Source organism: Dermochelys coriacea, chromosome 6 (assembly GCF_009764565.3).
Source record: "Dermochelys coriacea isolate rDerCor1 chromosome 6, rDerCor1.pri.v4, whole genome shotgun sequence".
NCBI classification, from domain to species: domain Eukaryota; kingdom Metazoa; phylum Chordata; order Testudines; family Dermochelyidae; genus Dermochelys; species Dermochelys coriacea.
In genome coordinates, this window is record NC_050073.1 from 106818144 (window position 1) to 106837538 (window position 19395).

The window sequence follows — 19395 nt, forward strand, 5'->3', positions numbered from 1 at the left end:
GAAATTGGATGAATAAGGGGCTCTTCAGTGTAGTAGACAAAGGTATAACAAGAACCAATGGCTAGATGTTGAAGCTAGACAAATTCAGACTTGAAATAAGACAAATGATTAACAATGAGGGGAAATTAATCACTGGAACAACTTAAGGGTATGGTGGATTCTCCATCAGGGAAAATTTTAAAATCCAGACTGGATGTTTTTCTAAAAGATATGCTGTAGTTCAAGTGCAACTATTGAACTTTAAGGATGAATTAATACAGGGAAGTTTTATGTTATACAGGAGGTCACGCTAGACAATCACAATGGTTCCTTCTGGCCTTAAAATCTATGAATCTATCTGGTCATTCATAACAATCCAGTTGCACTGATATATTATGTTTTATAAATATGTGCCAGGTTTCAGAGTAGCAGCCGTGTTAGTCTGTATTTGCAAAAAAAAAAAAAGGAGTACTTGTGGCACCTTAGAGACCAACACATATATTTGAGCATAAGCTTTCGTGAGCTACAGCTCACTTCATCGGATGTATTCAGTGGAAAATACAGTGGAGAGATTTATATACACACATAGAGAACATGAAACAATGGGTTTATCATACACACTGTAAGGAGAGTGATCACTTAAGATGAGCTATTACCAGCAGGAGGTGGGGGAAAGGAAGAAAACCTTTTGTGGTGATAATCAAGGTGGGCCATTTCCAGCAGTTGACAAGAACGTCTGAGGAACAGTGGGGGGTGGGGAATTACATGGGGAAATAGTTTTACTTTGTGTAATGACTCATCCACTCCCAGTCTCTATTCAAGCCTAAGTTAATTGTATCCAGTTTGCAAATTAATTCCAATTCAGCAGTCTCTCGTTGGAGTCTGTTTTTGAAGGTTTTTTGTTGAAGGATAGCCACTCTTAGATCTGTAATTGAGTGACCAGAGAGACTGAAGTGTTCTCCGACTGGTTTTTGAATGTTATAATTCCTGACGTCCGATTTGTGTCCATTTATTCTTTTACGTAGAGACTGTCCAATTTGACCAATGTACATGGCAGAGGGGCATTGCTGGCACATGATGGCATATATCACATTGGTAGATGCGCAGGTGAACGAGCCTCTGAGTGTGGCTGATGTGATTAGGCCCTATGATGGTGTCCTCTGAATAGATATGTGGACAGAGTTGGCAACGGGCTTTGTTGCAAGGATAGGTTCCTTGGTTAATGGTTCTGTTGTGTGGTGTGTGGTTGCTGGTGAGTATTTGCTTCAGGTTGGGGGGCTGTCTGTAAGCAAGGACTGGCCTGTCTCCCAAGATCTGTGAGAGTGATGGGTCGTCCTTCAGGATAGGTTGAAGATCCTTGATGATGCGTTGGAGAGGTTTTAGTTGGGGGCTGAAGGTGACGGTTAGTGGCGTTTTCTTATTTTCTTTGTTGGGCCTGTCTGACCACTATTGCTACCTACATGCCTCCAGCTTTCACCCAGATAACACCACACGATCCATTGTCTACAGCCAAGCTCTAAGATACAACCGCATTTGCTCCAACCCCTCAGACAGAGACAAACACCTACAAGATCTCTATCAAGCATTCTTACAACTACAGTATCCACCCGCTGAAGTGAAGAAACAGATTGACAGAGCCAGAAGAGTACCCAGAAGTCACCTACTACAGGACAGGCCCAACAAAGAAAACAACAGAATGCCACTAACCGTCACCTTCAGCCCCCAACTAAAACCTCTCCAACGCATCATCAAGGATCTTCAACCTATCCTGAAGGATGACCCAACACTCTCTCAGATCTTGGGAGACAGGCCAGTCCTTGCTTACAGACAGCCCCCCAACCTGAAGCAAATACTCACCAGCAACCACACACACCACACAACAGAACCATTAACCAAGGAACCTGTCCTTGCAACAAAGCCCGTTGCCAACTCTGTCCACATATCTATTCAGAGGACACCATCATAGGGCCTAATCACATCAGCCAAACTCAGAGGCTCGTTCACCTGTGCATCTACCAATGTGATATATGCCATCATGTGCCAGCAATGCCCCTCTGCCATGTACATTGCTCAAACTGGACAGTCTCTATGTAAAAAAATAAATGGACACAAATCGGACGTCAGGAATTATAACATTCAAAAACCAGTCGGAGAACACTTCAGTCTCTCTGGTCACTCAATTACAGATCTAAGAGTGGCAATTCTTCCACAAAAAACCTTCAAAAACAGACTCCAACGAGAGACTGCTGAATTGGAATTAATTTGCAAACTGGATGCAATTAACTTAGGCTTGAATAGAGACTGGGAGTGGATGGGTCATTACACAAAGTAAAACTATTTCCCCATGTTATCTCCCCCCCCACCCCTCACTTTTCCTCAGACGTTCTTGTCAACTGCTGGAAATGGCCCACCTTGATTATCACCACAAAAGTTATTCTTCCTTCTCCCCCCTTTCATGCTGGTGATAGCTCATCTTAAGTGATCACTCTCCTTACAGTGTATATGATAAAACCCATTGTTTCATGTTCTCTGTATGTGTATATAAATCTCTCCACTGTAGTTTCCACTGAATACATCCGATGAAGTGAGCTGTAGCTCACGAAAGCTTATGCTCAAATAAATGTGTTGGTCTCTAAGGTGCCACAAGTACTACTTTTCTTTTTATAAATATGTGCAGTTCTGAAATTAAACTGTTGATTTCCTCTAGGAGAATTTGATTTGTATATAGTTCTGAATAAATTAGTGTTTAACCTTTACAGCACAGCAGACCATGCCAGCAGGACAGAGCCTTACTCAAGAGAATGGATATAAATAGAATTCAGTGGGAGTTGGTACCCAGATACTAGTCTAAAGGATACTCCCAAAGAATTATTGAACTGTAATTTGTAAGAGGTAGAAAATCCATGCTGTTTGAGAAGCTTTCCCAAAAGTGTGAGATCTTTTTTGGCAAAGTAGGATGATAATTCTTCGCAGTGTGTGGTGCTGGGTTTTATTGTGGGCTGTAGGCACTCAGGATTGATAAAGTGGTTTAGCACCCTTAATCACTTCTTAAGGGCAGGATTTGGCAGCTTCAACTGAGACATAGGCTTGGAGAAATTCTTTGTTCAATGTATCTGTTTCAGCCTTTATTTTCCAATATTGGTGCTTGAGTTTTTGATTCTCTCTTCATCTGGCACAGGGTGATAGAAATCCAAGGATATCTGTGTGGCTAACAGGAGGGAATTATCTGTTTGCCGGCCACTGTGTTGACAGTTGAGGCTAGCATACAATGATAATTATTCACCAGATCCTCTACTCTTTGTCCTGTGGGTGGAGTGCTGCTATCTTTTTGCATGCACTCTTGCATCAGTTTAACACCACACCTTTATTTAAACCAGTGAAACTTCTGGTGGTGGACAAACCCTAAGAAAAGGGATATTTTTTTTTTAAATAAAGGAATGCCCAATAAAGATGAGCAGAACTAGATGAATAAACTTGCTTCCTTCAGTGGCATACCGGACATTCTGGTCCAATATCAACACATTCTTAAACAATTTCAGTGGTTTATAACAGCTAGGTATTTTGATGCTTTAATTGTTTTGCAAGTTTAAACTGTTCAGTCCATGTATTCTAAAAAAAATATTGGTTGTGGTGTTTAGGAAGCATTCAGAAGGCAGATTGGAGAGAAGACAACAGTTAACTGCAGCAACTCCCAATTCAGTAATCAGTTCTGGCTTCCAGACACATCTAGTTTATACTGGGCATGCTCAGACATTAACACAGCTATACTACTATAGTCATATTCATATTAACATTACATCATCTTTTTTGCATAGTCACTCCCATACTGATAACACAATACTTGTGATTTAATAGTACAATTTAATGTTACGGTGAATATATAAATCACTTGTTTGATTCGGAAGTTACTAGAACAGATAGAATTGTGTCTTTGATCAACCACCTCAGCACACTGATTATTGCATATACTATACCAGATCTGGAAAAATCTAGTCGCTTAACTGTTACTGTTGACTGAGATGCTTTCCATAACAAGTGGGATAAAAGGAAATATGAGACTTTTCATAAAGTAAAAGTTTCTAGCTTGGTGGTCACAAAAATAACTCTCCAAATTTTAGCAGATGCAGTGCCATCTTTCTGAAATTGCATTCTACAAAATGTGAAATAGCTCACTATTAGGAATCCCAGCGACTTGAACTGAGGTCTGACTCTGAACTTCTCACCAGTGTTGCCTGTGGTACTCACTGTTTGGGAGTGGGAAAGGGCCTTTTTACCTTTCATACTGGCCTCTGGCTTCTAAGCATCTAGTAAATTTTACCAACCGTTTATAGCAGTGCTATAGTTACAGATGAATAAGCACTTTCATTCCTAGTTTTCAGACATTTAATGTTCTGACAACATTACCCTGTGGGTTAAATTTTCTTCCGCTTTTTCTCAGCTGAAAGGTAATTTTGGGCCAAAAGGACATTTGATAAAATTCTATTTGGATGCTTTTAACACCTATCTTTCCCATCCATCCACACAGCTGAAACTCTTGTTCAGGCTTTCTTCTTGCATCTTGACTACTGCAACAGCTGGCCTTGACAAAAGTTTTCTTACTCTGCTCATATCCATTCAGTATTCTGCTGCAAAAATCCTTTTCTTAGCCCTGCCCATCTTTGCCTCCCTCTTCTCTTCCCTACTTGTTAGATTCGCAAACACACACCTCGGTACTTTCTCCCATGCTGCCCCACGAGTGGGAAAAGGTTTCCGTAAACATTCGCAAAGCTAACACATAAGCCTCCTTTAAAACTGTCCTTCAAACTCTTTTTCTATAAGGCCTACAAAAAAAAAAAAGACAACAACTAGAGTAGTTTCAGAGTAGCAGCCGTGTTAGTCTGTATTCGCAAAAAGAAAAGGAGTACTTGTGGCACCTTAGAGACTAACAAATTTATTTGAGATACAGATAGACATCATCTTCCTCTCCAAATGCAAACAGATGGGCATCATACCAAAAGGATTGAAGGTAAAAAATCCATTACAATCTACATACCACACAGACTATGCTGACAGGTTGTGCCACACACTCTCAAAGAAACTGCGGAACCATCTGATCAACATCCTCTACAGCAAACAGGGAAAGATTAAGAATGAGCTCTCAAAACTGGATACTCTCATAAAGAACCAACCTTCCACACAAACTTCCTCGTGGCTGGACTTTACAAAAACTAGACAAGCCATTTACAACACACACTTTGCTTCTCTACAAAAGAAAAAGGACACTCAGCTATCTAAACTACTACATGCCACGAGGGGCCGCAACAGTGGTTCCGGTAACCCACCCAGCAATATTGTTAATCTATCCAACTATACTCTTAGCCCATCAGAAGAATCTGTCCTATCTCGGGGCCTCTCCTTTTGCCCCTCCACCCCCATGAACATGATACAGTTCTGTGGTGACCTAGAATGCTATTTTCGACGTCTCCGACTCAAGGAATATTTCCAACACACCTCTGACCAACATAATAACCCACAGAGACCTTCCTACCAACACTACAAAAAGAAGGATTCTGGGTGGACTCCTCCTGAAGGTCGAAAGAGCAGACTGGACTTCTACATAGAGTGCTTCTGCCGACATGCACGAGCTGAAATTGTGGAAAAGCAGCATCACTTGCGCCATAACCTCAGCCGTGCAGAACACAATGACATCTACAGCCTCAGAAACAACTCTGACATCATAATCAAAAAGGCTGACAAAGGAGGTGCTGTCGTCATCATGAATAGGTCAGAGTATGAACAAAAGGCTACTCGGCAGCTCTCCAACACCACTTTCTACAAGCCATTACCCTCTGATCCCACTGGGAGTTACCAAAAGAAACTACAGCATTTGCTCAAGAAACTTCGTGAAAAAGCACAAGAACAAATCTGCACAGACACACCCCTAGAACCCCAACCTGGGGTATTCTATCTGCTACCCAAGATCCATAAACCTGGAAATCCTGGACGCCCCATCATCTCAGGCATTGGCACCCTGACAGCAGGATTGTCTGGCTACGTAGACTCCCTCCTCAGGCCCTACGTTACCAGTACTCCCAGCTATCTTCGAGACACCACTGACTTCCTGAGGAAACTACAATCCATTGGTGATCTTCCTAAAAACACCATCCTAGCCACTATGGATGTAGAAGCCCTCTACACCAACATTCCACACAAAGATGGACTACAAGCCGTCAGGAACAGTATCCCCGATAATGTCACGGCTAACCTGGTGGCTGAACTTTGTGACTTTGTCCTCACCCGTAACTATTTCACATTTGGGGACAATGTATACCTTCAAATCAGCGGCACTGCGATGGGTACCCGCATGGCCCCACAGTATGCCAACATTTTTATGGCTGACTTAGAACAACGCTTCCTCAGCTCTCGTCTCCTAAGGCCCCTACTCTACTTGCGCTACACTGATGACATCTTCATCATCTGGACCCATGGAAAAGAAGCCCTTGAGGAATTCCACCATGATTTCAACAATTTCCATCCCACCATCAACCTCAGCCTGGACCAGTCCACACAAGAGATCCACTTCCTGGACACTACGGTGCTAATAAGCGATGGTCACATAAACACCACCCTATATCGGAAACCTACTGACCGCTATTCCTACCTACATTCCTCTAGCTTTCATCCAGATCATACCACACGATCCATTGTCTACAGCCAAGCTCTACGATACAATCGCATTTGCTCCAACCCTCAGACAGAGACAAACACCTACAAGATCTCTATCATGCATTCCTACAACTACAACACCCACCTGCTGAAGTGAAGAAACAGATTGACAGAGCCAGAAGAGTACCAAGAAGTCACCTACTACCGGACAGACCCAACAAAGAAAATAACAGAACGCCACTAGCCATCACCTTCAGCCCCCAATTAAAACCTCTCCAACGCATCATCAAGGATCTACAACCTATCCTGAAGGACGACCCATCACTCTCACAGATCTTGGGAGACAGGCCAGTCCTTGCTTACAGACAGCCCCCCAACCTGAAGCAAATACTCACCAGCAACCACACACCACCCAACAGAACCACTAGCCCAGGAACCTATCCTTGCAACAAAGCCCGTTGCCAACTCTGTCCACATATCTATTCAGGGGACACCATCCTAGGGCCTAATCACATCAGCCACACTATCAGAGGCTCGTTCACCTGCGCATCTACCAATGTGATATATGCCATCATGTGCCAGCAATGCCCCTCTGCCATGTACATTGGTCAAACTGGACAGTCTCTATGTAAAAGAATAAATGGACACAAATCAGATGTCAAGAATTATAACATTCAAAAACCAGTTGGAGAACACTTCAATCTCTCCGGTCACTCGATTACAGACCCGAGGTGGCTATTCTTCCACAAAAAAACTTCAAAAGCAGACTCCAACGAGAGACTGATGAATTGGAATTAATTTGCAAACTGGATACAATTAACTTAGGTTTGAATAGAGAATGGGAACGGATGAGTCATTACACAAAGTAAAACTATTTCCCCATGTTATTTCTCCCCCCCACCCCGCCCCCCACTGTTCTTCAGATATTCTTGTTAACTGCTGGAAATAGCCTACCTTGCTTGTCATCATGAAAGGTTTTCCTCCTTTCCGCCCCCCCCCCCACTGCTGGTGATGGCTCATCTTAAGTGATCACTCTCCTTACAGCGCGTATTATAAACCCATTGTTTCATGTTCTCTGTGTGTGTATATCAACCTTCCCTCTGTATTTTCCACCAAATGCATCCGATGAAGTGAGCTGTAGCTCACGAAAGCTTATGCTCAAATAAATTTGTTAGTCTCTAAGGTGCCACAAGTACTCCTTTTCTTTTAACAACTAGACTAGTGTGCTGAGACCACTACATATCAGGCTGACCAATATGGTCCATTGTTTTCTTGTACTCCGTCTGTGACAGTTGTCTCTTGTTTTATACCTAAATTGTAAGCTCCTTGGGGCAGGAATCATCTTTTTCTTTTGTAGTTTTACAGAAAATCACACAATTAAGTCTGGTCCTTGAGCAGGAGTCCTAGGCACTACAGTAATACAAATAATAATGTTAAGATAAGCAGGAAAGATGTTAATTTGTTCAGGGTTGTTCTGGTCCTTTTTTATATCTGGATGGATTAAAAAGTAGCTCCTGTTTTCAAATTATAACCTTTGCAGGGAGGTGGGCCTCGTGGAATAATGCATGTGTCACTCAACTAGAAAACTTCACTAAAAGAAAAAGGATGATCAATTTAAAATAGAGAGATGCCCATGCAGAGTGCACCTCTACCAGTTACTTGTGATCACATGCTGGGGTAGCTAAACCCAAGAAATGATGCGCATCTGCAGCCTCTATTGCGATCAATAGGGAGCGGGTCTCAAACCGACTTCTGCAGAAGTCCAGATACACGCCGGGAAAAGCTGAGCCCATGCACCACCCCGGGTAACCGTCCCGGGAGCAGCTCAGTCCTCATCCCCAGCGGCGGCAAAGCCCATCTCCGTGACGCTGAATGAGCCCGCGGGCCAGGGCTGCTGCCTCCGGCCCCCGGGCATTATGTGAGCCCAAGAGCCAGCGCTCGCCGGCCAGTGCCTGCGCCCCGCCGAGGCGGCTCTGCCGGGGGTGGGAGGGAGGGAGAGCTGGCTTAGTCCAGAGTGGGCGGCTCTACCCCGAGCCTGGCTGAGCCGGGGAAGCGACTCTGCTCCGAGCCTTGGAAAGGGGGAGAGCGGCTCTGCCTGGGCCCGTCCGAGCGGCGGGGCGCGAGCCCCCAGGGAGGGGGCGGGGCGGAGGCCGCTCTCCAGGCGCTACCAACTCCCCCGGCCGCCGCTGCGCGCGGGGATGGAGACAGCCCCGCCCCCTGGCTCCCGGAGGGGAGGAGGGGGAACGTTGAGCCCACATGATGGGGGACAGCCAATGGCGAAGCGGCGTCCCGGCTCGGCCGGGCGGAGGCAGGGCTGCCGCCGCTGCCGGGAGCTGGAGAAGGGGAAGAGCCTGAGTGGGGCGGGGGAGTCGCAGCGAGGACGCCGAGCGGGGACCCCAGGAGGCCGCCCCGGCGCCCAACCGACCGGCCATGCCGAATAAAAACAAGAAGGAGAAGGTGAGTCAGCCCGGCCGGGGGCGCTGAAGGCCCGGGGAGCTCCGGGCGGGGCGGGGCGGGGGAGCAGGCCCCTGCGGGAGAGGGGCCCGGGGGCAGAGCCGCCGGGGGGTGGCGAGCTCCGGGGGGAGCTGGGCGGGTTTTGGCTGCGAAGGGAGGAGAGGGACAAGCGCTGAGGCGGGGCCGGCCGGTCCGGGCGGAGGCTGCTGAGGCGGTCCGGGGTGCTCCCCGTCGGAGGGGGCGGGAGCCGAGGAGGGGGCGCTCCCTGCGGGTGGGCGGTGGGCCTAGCCCCGGCGATGCTGCGTCTTCTCGCCCAATTAGTGGGGCCCGCCTCGCCCCCATCCGACCCCGGGGAGGGGGAGACGGGGCTTGAGCTGCGCCCGAGAGATCCAGGGGTTCGCGGCGGAGAGGCAGAGGGGACTTATGGGGGGCGTGAAGGGGTAATTGCTCGGGTATGGGAGTAGCTGGGGGTGGCGACTGTATCGGGTGTATGTAGGAGGAGTGAGTTAGAGGAGAGGCCTTAATTTGGGGCAAGGTGGGTATCTCTACTTTATGAGGGAGGGAGTATTTTTAAAGGGGGGGAAAGTCTCTTGGCGGAGGCTATTTTTAAGGTTGCCATCTTCGCACTTTCCTGGGTAGCTTTATTACTGTATTGCTTTGATTTATGAATACTGAGCTGCTTGAAGCTATGTTCATAGGAGGACCCCAAAACACTTCACAAGCATTGCTTGGGATTTGCATTCCCCTCCCCACCCAGTGTGGTAACATTGGTACCATTTAAAACAGGGCAACTGAGGCAGAGAAGTAATGATTGCTCTAGGCTACTAAGCTGCCTGAACAGAGTTTTACCTCAAAGAGGAGGAAGTGCCAGAGATTCCATAAAAAGAAAAGGAGGACTTGTGGCACCTTAGAGACTAACAAATTTATTTGAGCATAAGCTTTCGTGAGCTACAGCTCACTTCATCGAATGCATCAAAGTCCACTGGGGGTTTCACTATTGTTGTTCATTTTACATGGAAGGTGCTCAGATACTAAGATCAAGGCCATGTACAGGTAGAAGACCCTTAGAGGGAGTTAGTGTTAAAGCCAGGAGTCAGAGTAGCAGCTGTGTTAGTCTCTAAGGTGCCATAAGTACTCCTTTTCTTTTTGCGGATACAGACTAACACATTTATTTGAACGAAAGCTTATGCTCAAATAAATGTTAGTCTCTAAGGTGCCACAAGTACTCCTTTTCTTAAAGCCAGGACTGGAACCCAGAGCTTCTGACTCCCATTCTGTGCCTGTTCCACTAGATTCTTCCTCTATTCCTTTGATGTCAGGCAGTCTTTTAGCATTTCACCATCAGTTTAAAATCAGTTGCTGATGGATTTGTCTGTCTTATGAATGTATTAATTTTTATGCATTAAAATAAAGATGCCCCACTACTCTGAGAAAGTTTTAGACTATATTAATGTTTGTATTGCTTTTGTTTCCTTTATCCTGTAGTGCCAGAAATAGGGGCTGGATGTAGTCTAAGTGCAGCATATGAAGTGAGGAGAAACTCTTGGGTTACAGACCTAGCTTTAACACTGGGTTTTTAGCCTCTGTTGCAGCTACACAGATGCAAACACCTATATAGACATGGTAGATCAGTGTAAACTGTGACTTGCACTGGAACAGCTTACCCTGTTTTCAAAGCTACACTAGGAGCTAAAAACCTCAAGGTAGACAAATGCTGATTCTCTGTTGCTTTGTGCATACCATTTGCACTCTTTGCCTCTGTTTTATTAGATATAAATGAAGATTCATTGATGTAAATTGCTTATTGGTATGTTTTGGGGAATAATGTTTCTAAAGCATTTTGAAGATGAAAACTGTTAAGTATGTGGAATTTCTGATACTGAAATTTTAATAGTATAATAGTTAAATTTATAAATCTCTTTTTTTAATTTTCAGGAACCTGCAAAATTGGGCAAAAGTGGAAAAAGTGGTAAAGATGGACAAGATAACCAAGAACATGAGGTAATTATTGCTACAGCGTGTAATCGTCTTTGTGAGAATATTTGGGAAGACTTTTCAAGAGTATTTATAATCTTTCCCACATTGATATAACTTAGAGATGGCAGAGGCGTGGTTTTTTTTTTTTTTTTTTTTTTTTTTTTTTTTTTTTTTTTTTTTTTTTTTGAAATCATTAGAACTCCTTTGACAGGAAACATGTTTTACAAAGCTGCATACAACTTTTGGAAAGTGCCTTCAAGGGAATTACTCAAAATAAAATAAACTATGATTAGTCCTTGTTGACTTGCTTTCTACTCCCAACAGCTCTTCTCTTTCCTCTACTGACTATCTCTGTCAGCTACTGTAGGCATGTATCTTTTACTCCTGGGGGAATTCTGCACTCAAAGTTTAAGTCCCCCCACAGATTTCCCTGCAGAAAAATGACTTTCCGATGTGGAAGCATTGGGAAGCACCCCCCTCCCCCCCCCCCAACAGTACGGGCGTGTCGTTTTGGGTGCCTGGAGCAGCCAGTGGAGAGAGGGATCATTGTGGGGGGGAGGGCGGGGAAGCGGTGTGGGCCAGGGACGCCCTGGCTGGTGGTTTCTACCCTGCGCTGGGCTCAGCTACTAATCCCGACTGAGCTGGGGCGAGGGAGGACGGGACTTGCTCGGGTCAGAATTACCCGCTGAAATCTACCTGGCCACAGAAAGCTCTGCACACATCCACACCTTGCTTCCTGTTCCCCTGTCTGCTGGAGCTCCACCCCCTGCATCCAGACACCCCTCAAACGAGCCCCTCTGGACTAAGACAGCCTCCCACACTAGAACCCCCACCCTGAAGACACCCACCCCCTATGCGCCTGGACCAACTCGATGAGCCCCCAGACCCCTACCCCACTGAGTCTCAGCCAGCTGCACCCAGACCTCCATTCTCCCAGCATCCAGGCCCCCCACACCCAGACCTCCTAGGCCAAGCCCCATTCCCTCACACACCCAGACCCTCCCTGCTGAACCCCAACCACATTCACCTGAACCCTCCTGCAGAGTCCCATTTCCTCTGTTCCTGGAACCCCCCAACGAGCCCTTGTGCATCCAAATCTCCACTGTACCTGGACCCCCCCCCACTGAGCTACCCGCACCCATATTGCCCCACCCAGAACCCTCTCACCCCCCACAGAGCCCCTCCTGACTTGGATCCTGTTGGGCTGAGCCTGCCTGCCCATACCTGGTGTGAAAGGGCAAGGCTCCAGGGTGTTTCTGGGGCAGGTCAAACCCTTGTGCCGTGTCAGGGTTGGGTGCAGCCTCACCGTTGAATACAAGTCTGTGGAGCAGGGGTGGTGGTGCGGTGGCAGCTAAGGGTGATTTCCCAGCTCTGTGCAGCTGTTGGCCTGTGCTCCCCACTGCCATGCTGGAGCTTCCACATTTATTTATTGACAAATAAAATTTGCAGAATATAAAAATATTGTGTGTAGAATTTTTTTTTTTGCACAGAATTCCCTCAGGAGTAATCTTTCCTTCCTCTAACCCTTTCCTCAGGTAAAGGGCCTGTCTTTTTCTTTTAAGGTGCCCCAGTTTTTCAGCTGCTACGTCGTCTTCTCTCTCTGTTGCAAGTAGCTCTTCTTTCATGAACTGATTGCTACTCCATCTCTTTCAAGTGGCAGTGGCCTCTTCCAAGCTGTCAAGCGATCCTAGACTTGTGTAACAGTCTTGTTCATTGACTGTCACTTTTTTCTCTTACGACTTTTCCTATGTGAGGGATTGTTAGTATTTTGGGAGATAGAATTAGAATTCAAAATGACCTTGATAAATTGAAAAATTGTTCTGAAATAAACAAGATGAAATTCATTAAGTGAAAAGTAGAAGAAAAAGATCAAATGCACAACTTCAAATGGGGAATAACTGAGTACGTGATGGTAACGCTGAAAAGGATCTGGGAGTTTAGTAGATCACAAATTGAATATCGGTTGTACAATCTGATACAGTTGCTAAAAAGGCTAATATCATTCTGGGTATGTTAACAGGAGTGTTGTATAATACAAGGAAGGTAAATGTCCTGATCTGCTCAACACTAAAGAAGTCTCAATTTGATTTCTGTGTCCAGTTCTGGATTCCACACTTCAAGAAAGACATGGACAAATTGGAGAGAGTCCAGAGAAGAGCAACAAAAATGATAAAAGGTTTAGAAAACCTGACCTATGAGAAAAGGATTGAGAAGGGACCTGATAAGTCTTTTAAACTGTTAAAGGCTGTTATGAAGAGGACAGTGATCAGTTGTTCTCCAGGTGCACTGAAATTAAAACAAACAATGGGCTTAATTTGCAACAAGGGAGGTTTAGGTTAGATACTAGGAAAAATTGTCTCAGCCCTGGTCTACGCTGGGGGGGGTTGACCTAAGCTACGCGAATAGTTGACCGCTGCCGCTCCCCCGTCAACTTCGCTTCCGCCTCTCGGGAGCTGGAGTTCTGGAGTCGATTGGGAGCTCATTCGGGGATCGATTTATCGCGTCTAGACGAGACGCGGTAAATCTATCTCCGATAGATCGATCCAGCAGGTAGTGAAGACCTCCCCTAACTGTAAGGATAGTTAAGAACTGGAATAGGCTTCCAATGGAGATTTGAGTTCCCGTCACTGGAGGTTTTTAAAACAGGTTAGGCAAACACCTGTCAGATATGGTCTAAGTATATATGGTGCTTCCTCAACACACAGGGTGTACTAGATGATCTCTGGAGGACTCCTTCTGCCTTACATTTCTATAATTTTTAAAACTATACACTGAATTGTTCCACTTCTGACTGACAATTCTGCTGTTATTGCTTTTGTTCCTCTCTCTTGCTGCTTCACTTTTACTTTTGTCAACCAGCTAGATGTGATGGATTCAAATGGGTCAATTAAATTGCTACTCATTCTCCTTCCCACATTTCCTAGAGACCTAGCATTACATAGAATCTTTCCATTTGGAAATTTCAAACTCTGTTTGAGTAGGTTTTGAAATTCCCTAAAATGTGTCAATGCCAGTCTGAAAAACTGCTTCACTGAAAAGCTCCTGCATTTCTATCGTCTTGTTTGTTCTTTCATAGAGTATCATGGTTGGAAGGGACCTCAGGAGGTCATCTAGTCCAACCCCCTGCTCAAAGCAGGACCAATCCCCAATTTTTAGCCCAGATCCCTAAATGACCTTGTCAAAGATTGAACTCACAACCCTGGGTTTAGCAGACCAATGCTCAAACCACTGAGCTATCTGTCTTAGTTCAAACATTTGTTTCTCTGTTGTATAAAGAATATTTTTGGCCTCCTTTCATTCCCAACCAAGAATTATGACACACAGGAAGAGTATGTATTTTTATTTTTACCTTGGGAAGCAAATATATTTCTTGTGAACTTCACTGAGTTTTCATTTTTTGTCATGAGCAGAAAGGCACTATAAGATGTATATTATCAGGGTCAGTTTATTTATAGCTAACCACTGAGTAATCTAATAATGCGCTTGTTGATGAATTCATGTTGAGTTGTGATTTGAAGTTTGGTGAAGGGAAATAATACTTCAGCTATTATAGAGTGAAGCCTTCATCGATATGAGATCAAATCTATAGCAGATTATGCAAGTCAATGAATACTCTGAATTTCCCTTGTAAATTGGTTTGACCCCTGTATCTTTAACTTAATACCATATCATTGAAGAACGGTTACCTTTTCATTGGGGTTGCAATTTATAAGCAATTATAAAACCTATCTTTGTCATAAGTGTTGTCTTAATATTAAATCTCTGTGCTGGTTTAGCTTAGTTATACTTACTCTGGGGGTTTCAGGATACTTCTAAATGAAAACTGTTGCTGAGAATAAAGCTAGTGCACTATTTCATTTTTTCTCATTTGATACCTTTTGCTATGGACAAACCATGGAAATGAAAGTTCTCAATATTTAAATAAGGGATGAGGCATTTCAAATAGTGGATGGAAATGTAATTTTCTTTCATGATTTTTTTTTCATGAAGTTGATAGATTTCCATTCCATACGGCTAAATTCAGTGCCTTGCATAATGACAGGTTTCAGAGTAGCAGCCCTCCCTTCCCCCTCCCCCCTGCTGTTAATAGCTCATCTTAAGTGATCACTCTCCTTACAGTGTGTATGATGAAACCCATTGTTTCATGTTCTCTGTGAGTATATAAATCTCCCCACTGTATTGTCCACTGAATGCATCCAGTGAAGTGAGCTGTAGCTCACGAAAGCTTATGCTCAAATAAATTTGTTAGTCTCTAAGGTGCCACAAGTACTCCTTTCCTTTTTTCATGATTTCTTACTCTATTTGCTAATTTATTTGATCTGGATTAGCTTTTTTTTTTTTTTTTAATGTAAAAGTATCTAGCAGGTAAATTTCTCAGGGAAGAGCATGCTACAGCTCTTGTGTGTTACCGCATGGTGGCACCTATTATGAAGTATTATGTGAAGGAGCAGCACAGGCACAATCCTATGTTACTGAAAATTCTTTGTGGTGAAAGAGGGAGAACAGGATGGGGAAGGGACAGTGACAAGGATGTGGCCTGAACATATGATGTGCTTAGCATCTTCAGTCTACAAGGTAAAGCCACAAGAAAAATCTTGAAAATCCGAACACTTACTTGACCGTTATAGCAGCTTTATTGACAGAATATTTGTACACCTTGTAATATGAGAGGATAGTGTTGCAGATTTAACATTTTAAGGCAAATAACTAACCAAGATGTATACTAATCTGCTGTATGCATGCATAGAAAGGAATTTGTCAACATATTGAAGACTTGGTTGTTTTATGAGGTTATATTGATTTGTAGTAAGAGGTATACAACTTATGTGCTGAATTTCCCCAAAAAATAGATGTTCTGGAGGAGATTTTCATGTAGGTTATCCTAGAATTTAACATAAAAGGAGTGTTTCTGTGAAGTACAACCCTTATTTCAGTATCTACCTCTGACTAATAGATGTTTAAGATAAATATTTAAATCCTTCTCTAGACCACCAACAGATTTAGAAATGCACTGACTTGTTGTTTTTTCAAGTGAATTTAATGCATGTGAAAAATGCCAGATTGCAGGGACTAGAGACTGTCCTCTGTTCAAAGAACAGGGACAACACAAGTAGCAATGGCCCACAAATATTTTATTTATAGGTGTTTCTGTAGTGCTTATCTGAACACATGATGATTTGGACTTTTATAGCATTTTTTTCATCGTGGATCTCAGTGATTTATGAAAATGAGTAAGCATTATCCCCATCTTACATTGAGAAAACTTAGGCATGGAGGCATGCAACTTTTCTAAGGTTGTGTAGAAAATGCTATCTGAAATGAGATTTACAACAACCAAGGTCTCTAGTGTGTTAACTTTGTCTAATCCACAACAACTGTGCCTCTCAAATGTACTTCAACCCTGACATAGGGCCATTTCAGGAATAGTCTAGTCTCTGGTTTTGTTGGTCACGTATGGATTGTGATCTTAATTTCTGAGGGCTTGTCTACACTTGAAATGCTGCAGCTCTTTGGTGTAGACACTGCCTACACCTGTGGGAGGGGTAATCCACCTTCCTGAGAGGCTGTAGCTAGGTCAACAAATGAATTCTTCTGTCAACCTAGTGCTGTCCATGCAGGGGGTTAGGTTGGTTTAACTATGTCACTCAGGGGTGTGGATTTTTCACACCCCTGAGCGATGTAGCTGAGTTGACCTAACTTTTTAGTGTAGATCGGGCCTAAGCTTTGAAGGATTGGGGTGTTGTATTTGACATCTTTTCTCTCATGTGTTTTTCAAGTGTCAGAGTTAAATGTATTAACAAAAAAAGCAAATACTTTAAACAGCCTGAATTAAAATCCCTTTCCTCACTTTTGGCGTAGATCCAAAAGCTCATTTATCCACAAACTTTGAGTTAAGAATACATCATCATAGAATTGGGATGGGAATGAGTAATTCGGAATCTGTATGTAACAACTGCATTTCAAAAATGAGGATTGGGCATCAGGACATCAAAACCTGTCAAGTGATTCAGACTAACCCATGTCATCAATAACCGTTCAATTTTATAGTTGAAATGTCATCAGCATTTAAAACTTTTATTTAAAGAACTGGTATTGCAAAATAGAAGGGAAAATATGATTGTTTCTACTTGAATGTTATGTATTGCATACAAAAAAATATTAGAAGAAAATTGTTACGCTTGGAAAGTAAAACACTCAAGTTAGGAAATACCTGAATTAAGGTTGTCTTGCTACCTTAATTTGGCTCTCTTGTGCATATGCATTATTATAATTTTTAATTACATGTTCACATGATATTTTTTCCCCCCAAATCCCTGCCTCATTAAGTATGTAGTATGAATGGTGCTCACTGAGTGGGTAATTATTCAATCACAATTAAATTAACCACAGAGACTTGGTGGGATAGTTCACATGACTGGAATATTGGTATAAAAGGGTACAACTTGTTCAGGCAGGGAAAAGGGAGGAGTTATTGCCTTGTATAGCAAAGATACAAGTGGGAGGCAGACGTGTTGACAGTCTCTGGGTAAGGATAAAATGGGTAAAAAACAAGGGTGATGTTACGGTAGGGGTCTACTACAGCTCACCTAACCAGGAAGAAGAGGGGTCTGACACTCTGTACCTCAGAGTAGCACCCTGGAACCCCAGTATTCATTGCTGTGATATTACATGTTTTGTACAAAGTATGCCTTGTGAGGTATAATTTTAAGTCTTGATATGTTGAACATTAATATCCTGTTTGATTGTATATGCTATCATTATATGTGAAGTTATGAAGCACTGCCAGCCAACATTTCAGTTGCAACAAAGGACCAGCCACAAATGTGCTGTTGGTCCATTAAAGGGAATCCACTGTCCCAATGGCCATCTCAGAGACGGCATGTTTTCAATGGAGACTGCTTGCTCAATGGGACCTGCCTGATCCCCATATCACAGCAAAGATTTTTCTATCAAGCTGGAAGAAAATATAAGAGGTAAAGTGACATCGTCACTTGGCTTCTTTCTCCTCATCTCAGCACCTGGAGGAACATCTGGAAGACACTGACTTTGAACTGGGGATGGGTGGTCCCAGACGGGAAGGTAGTCCCAGCCTGTGTATTAAGGATGCTTGTACTGCTTGTCAGGGTCAGAAAAGCTGTAGGATCCAACTCTTGCTTAGACTAAAACTTTACGATTTAGAAAGCATGTTTACTTTTTATTTTTTTAAGGTACCTACCTCTGACCATAATGCATATCACTTATCACTTAAAATCTATTTTTCTGTATTTAATAAATCTGTTTGTTTTTATGTTTCACCTAAAACAGTGTTTTGGTTTAGAGTGCTTGGGAAATGTCAGCTCAGTTTACAAAGGCTAGTGTGTGTCCATTCCACACTGAGGGAGTGGCAAACTACTTAATGAACTTGCACTGCCGGGGGGCCTTGAGCAGTGTAAGACAGTACAGTCCTGGGATATAGGGCTGGAGATGGTGGGAATTGGATGGAGCCTTTCTATTGATGGTTCGTGAGTGACTGGGAGATCATTCATGTAACTCAGTTGGGTGTGTCCCTGCCTGTGGATGTCTATGTAACCTGTAAAATAAACAAAAACAAAAAAACAAACAAGGAGTCCAGTAGCACCTTAAAGACTAACATTTATTTGGGCATAAGCTTTTGTGGGTAAAAAAACACTTCTGAAAAAGGGTTGGTGGGATCAGGGGGCAGGGCTGGCCTTTAGGGGTGGGCCACCCAGGCAAGTGCACAGGGGCCCGCTGGGGTCAAGAGGATGCTGGAAGCAGCTGGTGTAGAGTCGGAAACTGCTCCTGGCTGGCGTGGGGGGGGTAGTGGTGGTGGTGGGGGGGGTGTGTATGCTCAGATCTGTCTCTTCTTCCTCCTGGCGGAGGAACATGGAGGAAGGAGGGAAGACAAGCAGTGACACTCAGCTACTGCTCACCCCCCTTCTCATAATGTTCCTCCGCACCCCCTCCCTCCCCAGGGACTTTGAAGTGGGGGGAGAAATACCAAACACTCCGTGCATTCAGGTCACTTTCCCACCTGGGCTGTGCGGTGAGGCAGGCATCAGGAGCTGCTGCTCTCTTGCCCTCCCCTTATACAGCCCAGGTGGGGAAAGTGACCTGGATGCAGGGAGCCTTGATGTTGCTCCTTGACCTCCCCCCCTCCTAGCCTCTAGGGGTGTGCAGAGAAGCAGTGTTCTGAGGGGGAGAGAGCAGCCATGCCAGCTGCTCTGTGCATCTAGGTCAGTTTCCGCATGTGGGCTTGGGAGGGAGGTGCAGGGGTTAGGACTGCAGGGGTGGGGAGCCCATGGAGGTTTGGGGCAATGTGGGGGGCTGTGCCCAAGGGGG

General features: G+C 44.2%; 1 protein-coding gene across 1 annotated transcript in view; it reads left to right on the forward strand.

Annotated features, from left to right (window-relative positions):
• Positions 1-8882: 8882 nt before the first annotated feature.
• The window catches only part of PPP2R5C (protein phosphatase 2 regulatory subunit B'gamma), a 197822-nt gene continuing 187309 nt past the window's right edge, over positions 8883-19395 (forward strand). Inside the window, 3 exon segments of the mRNA XM_038405255.2 lie at positions 8883-9028; positions 9030-9081; positions 11014-11079. Of these exon segments, the coding sequence (XP_038261183.2) occupies positions 8898-9028; positions 9030-9081; positions 11014-11079 (249 nt within the window). The 5' untranslated portion in view covers positions 8883-8897.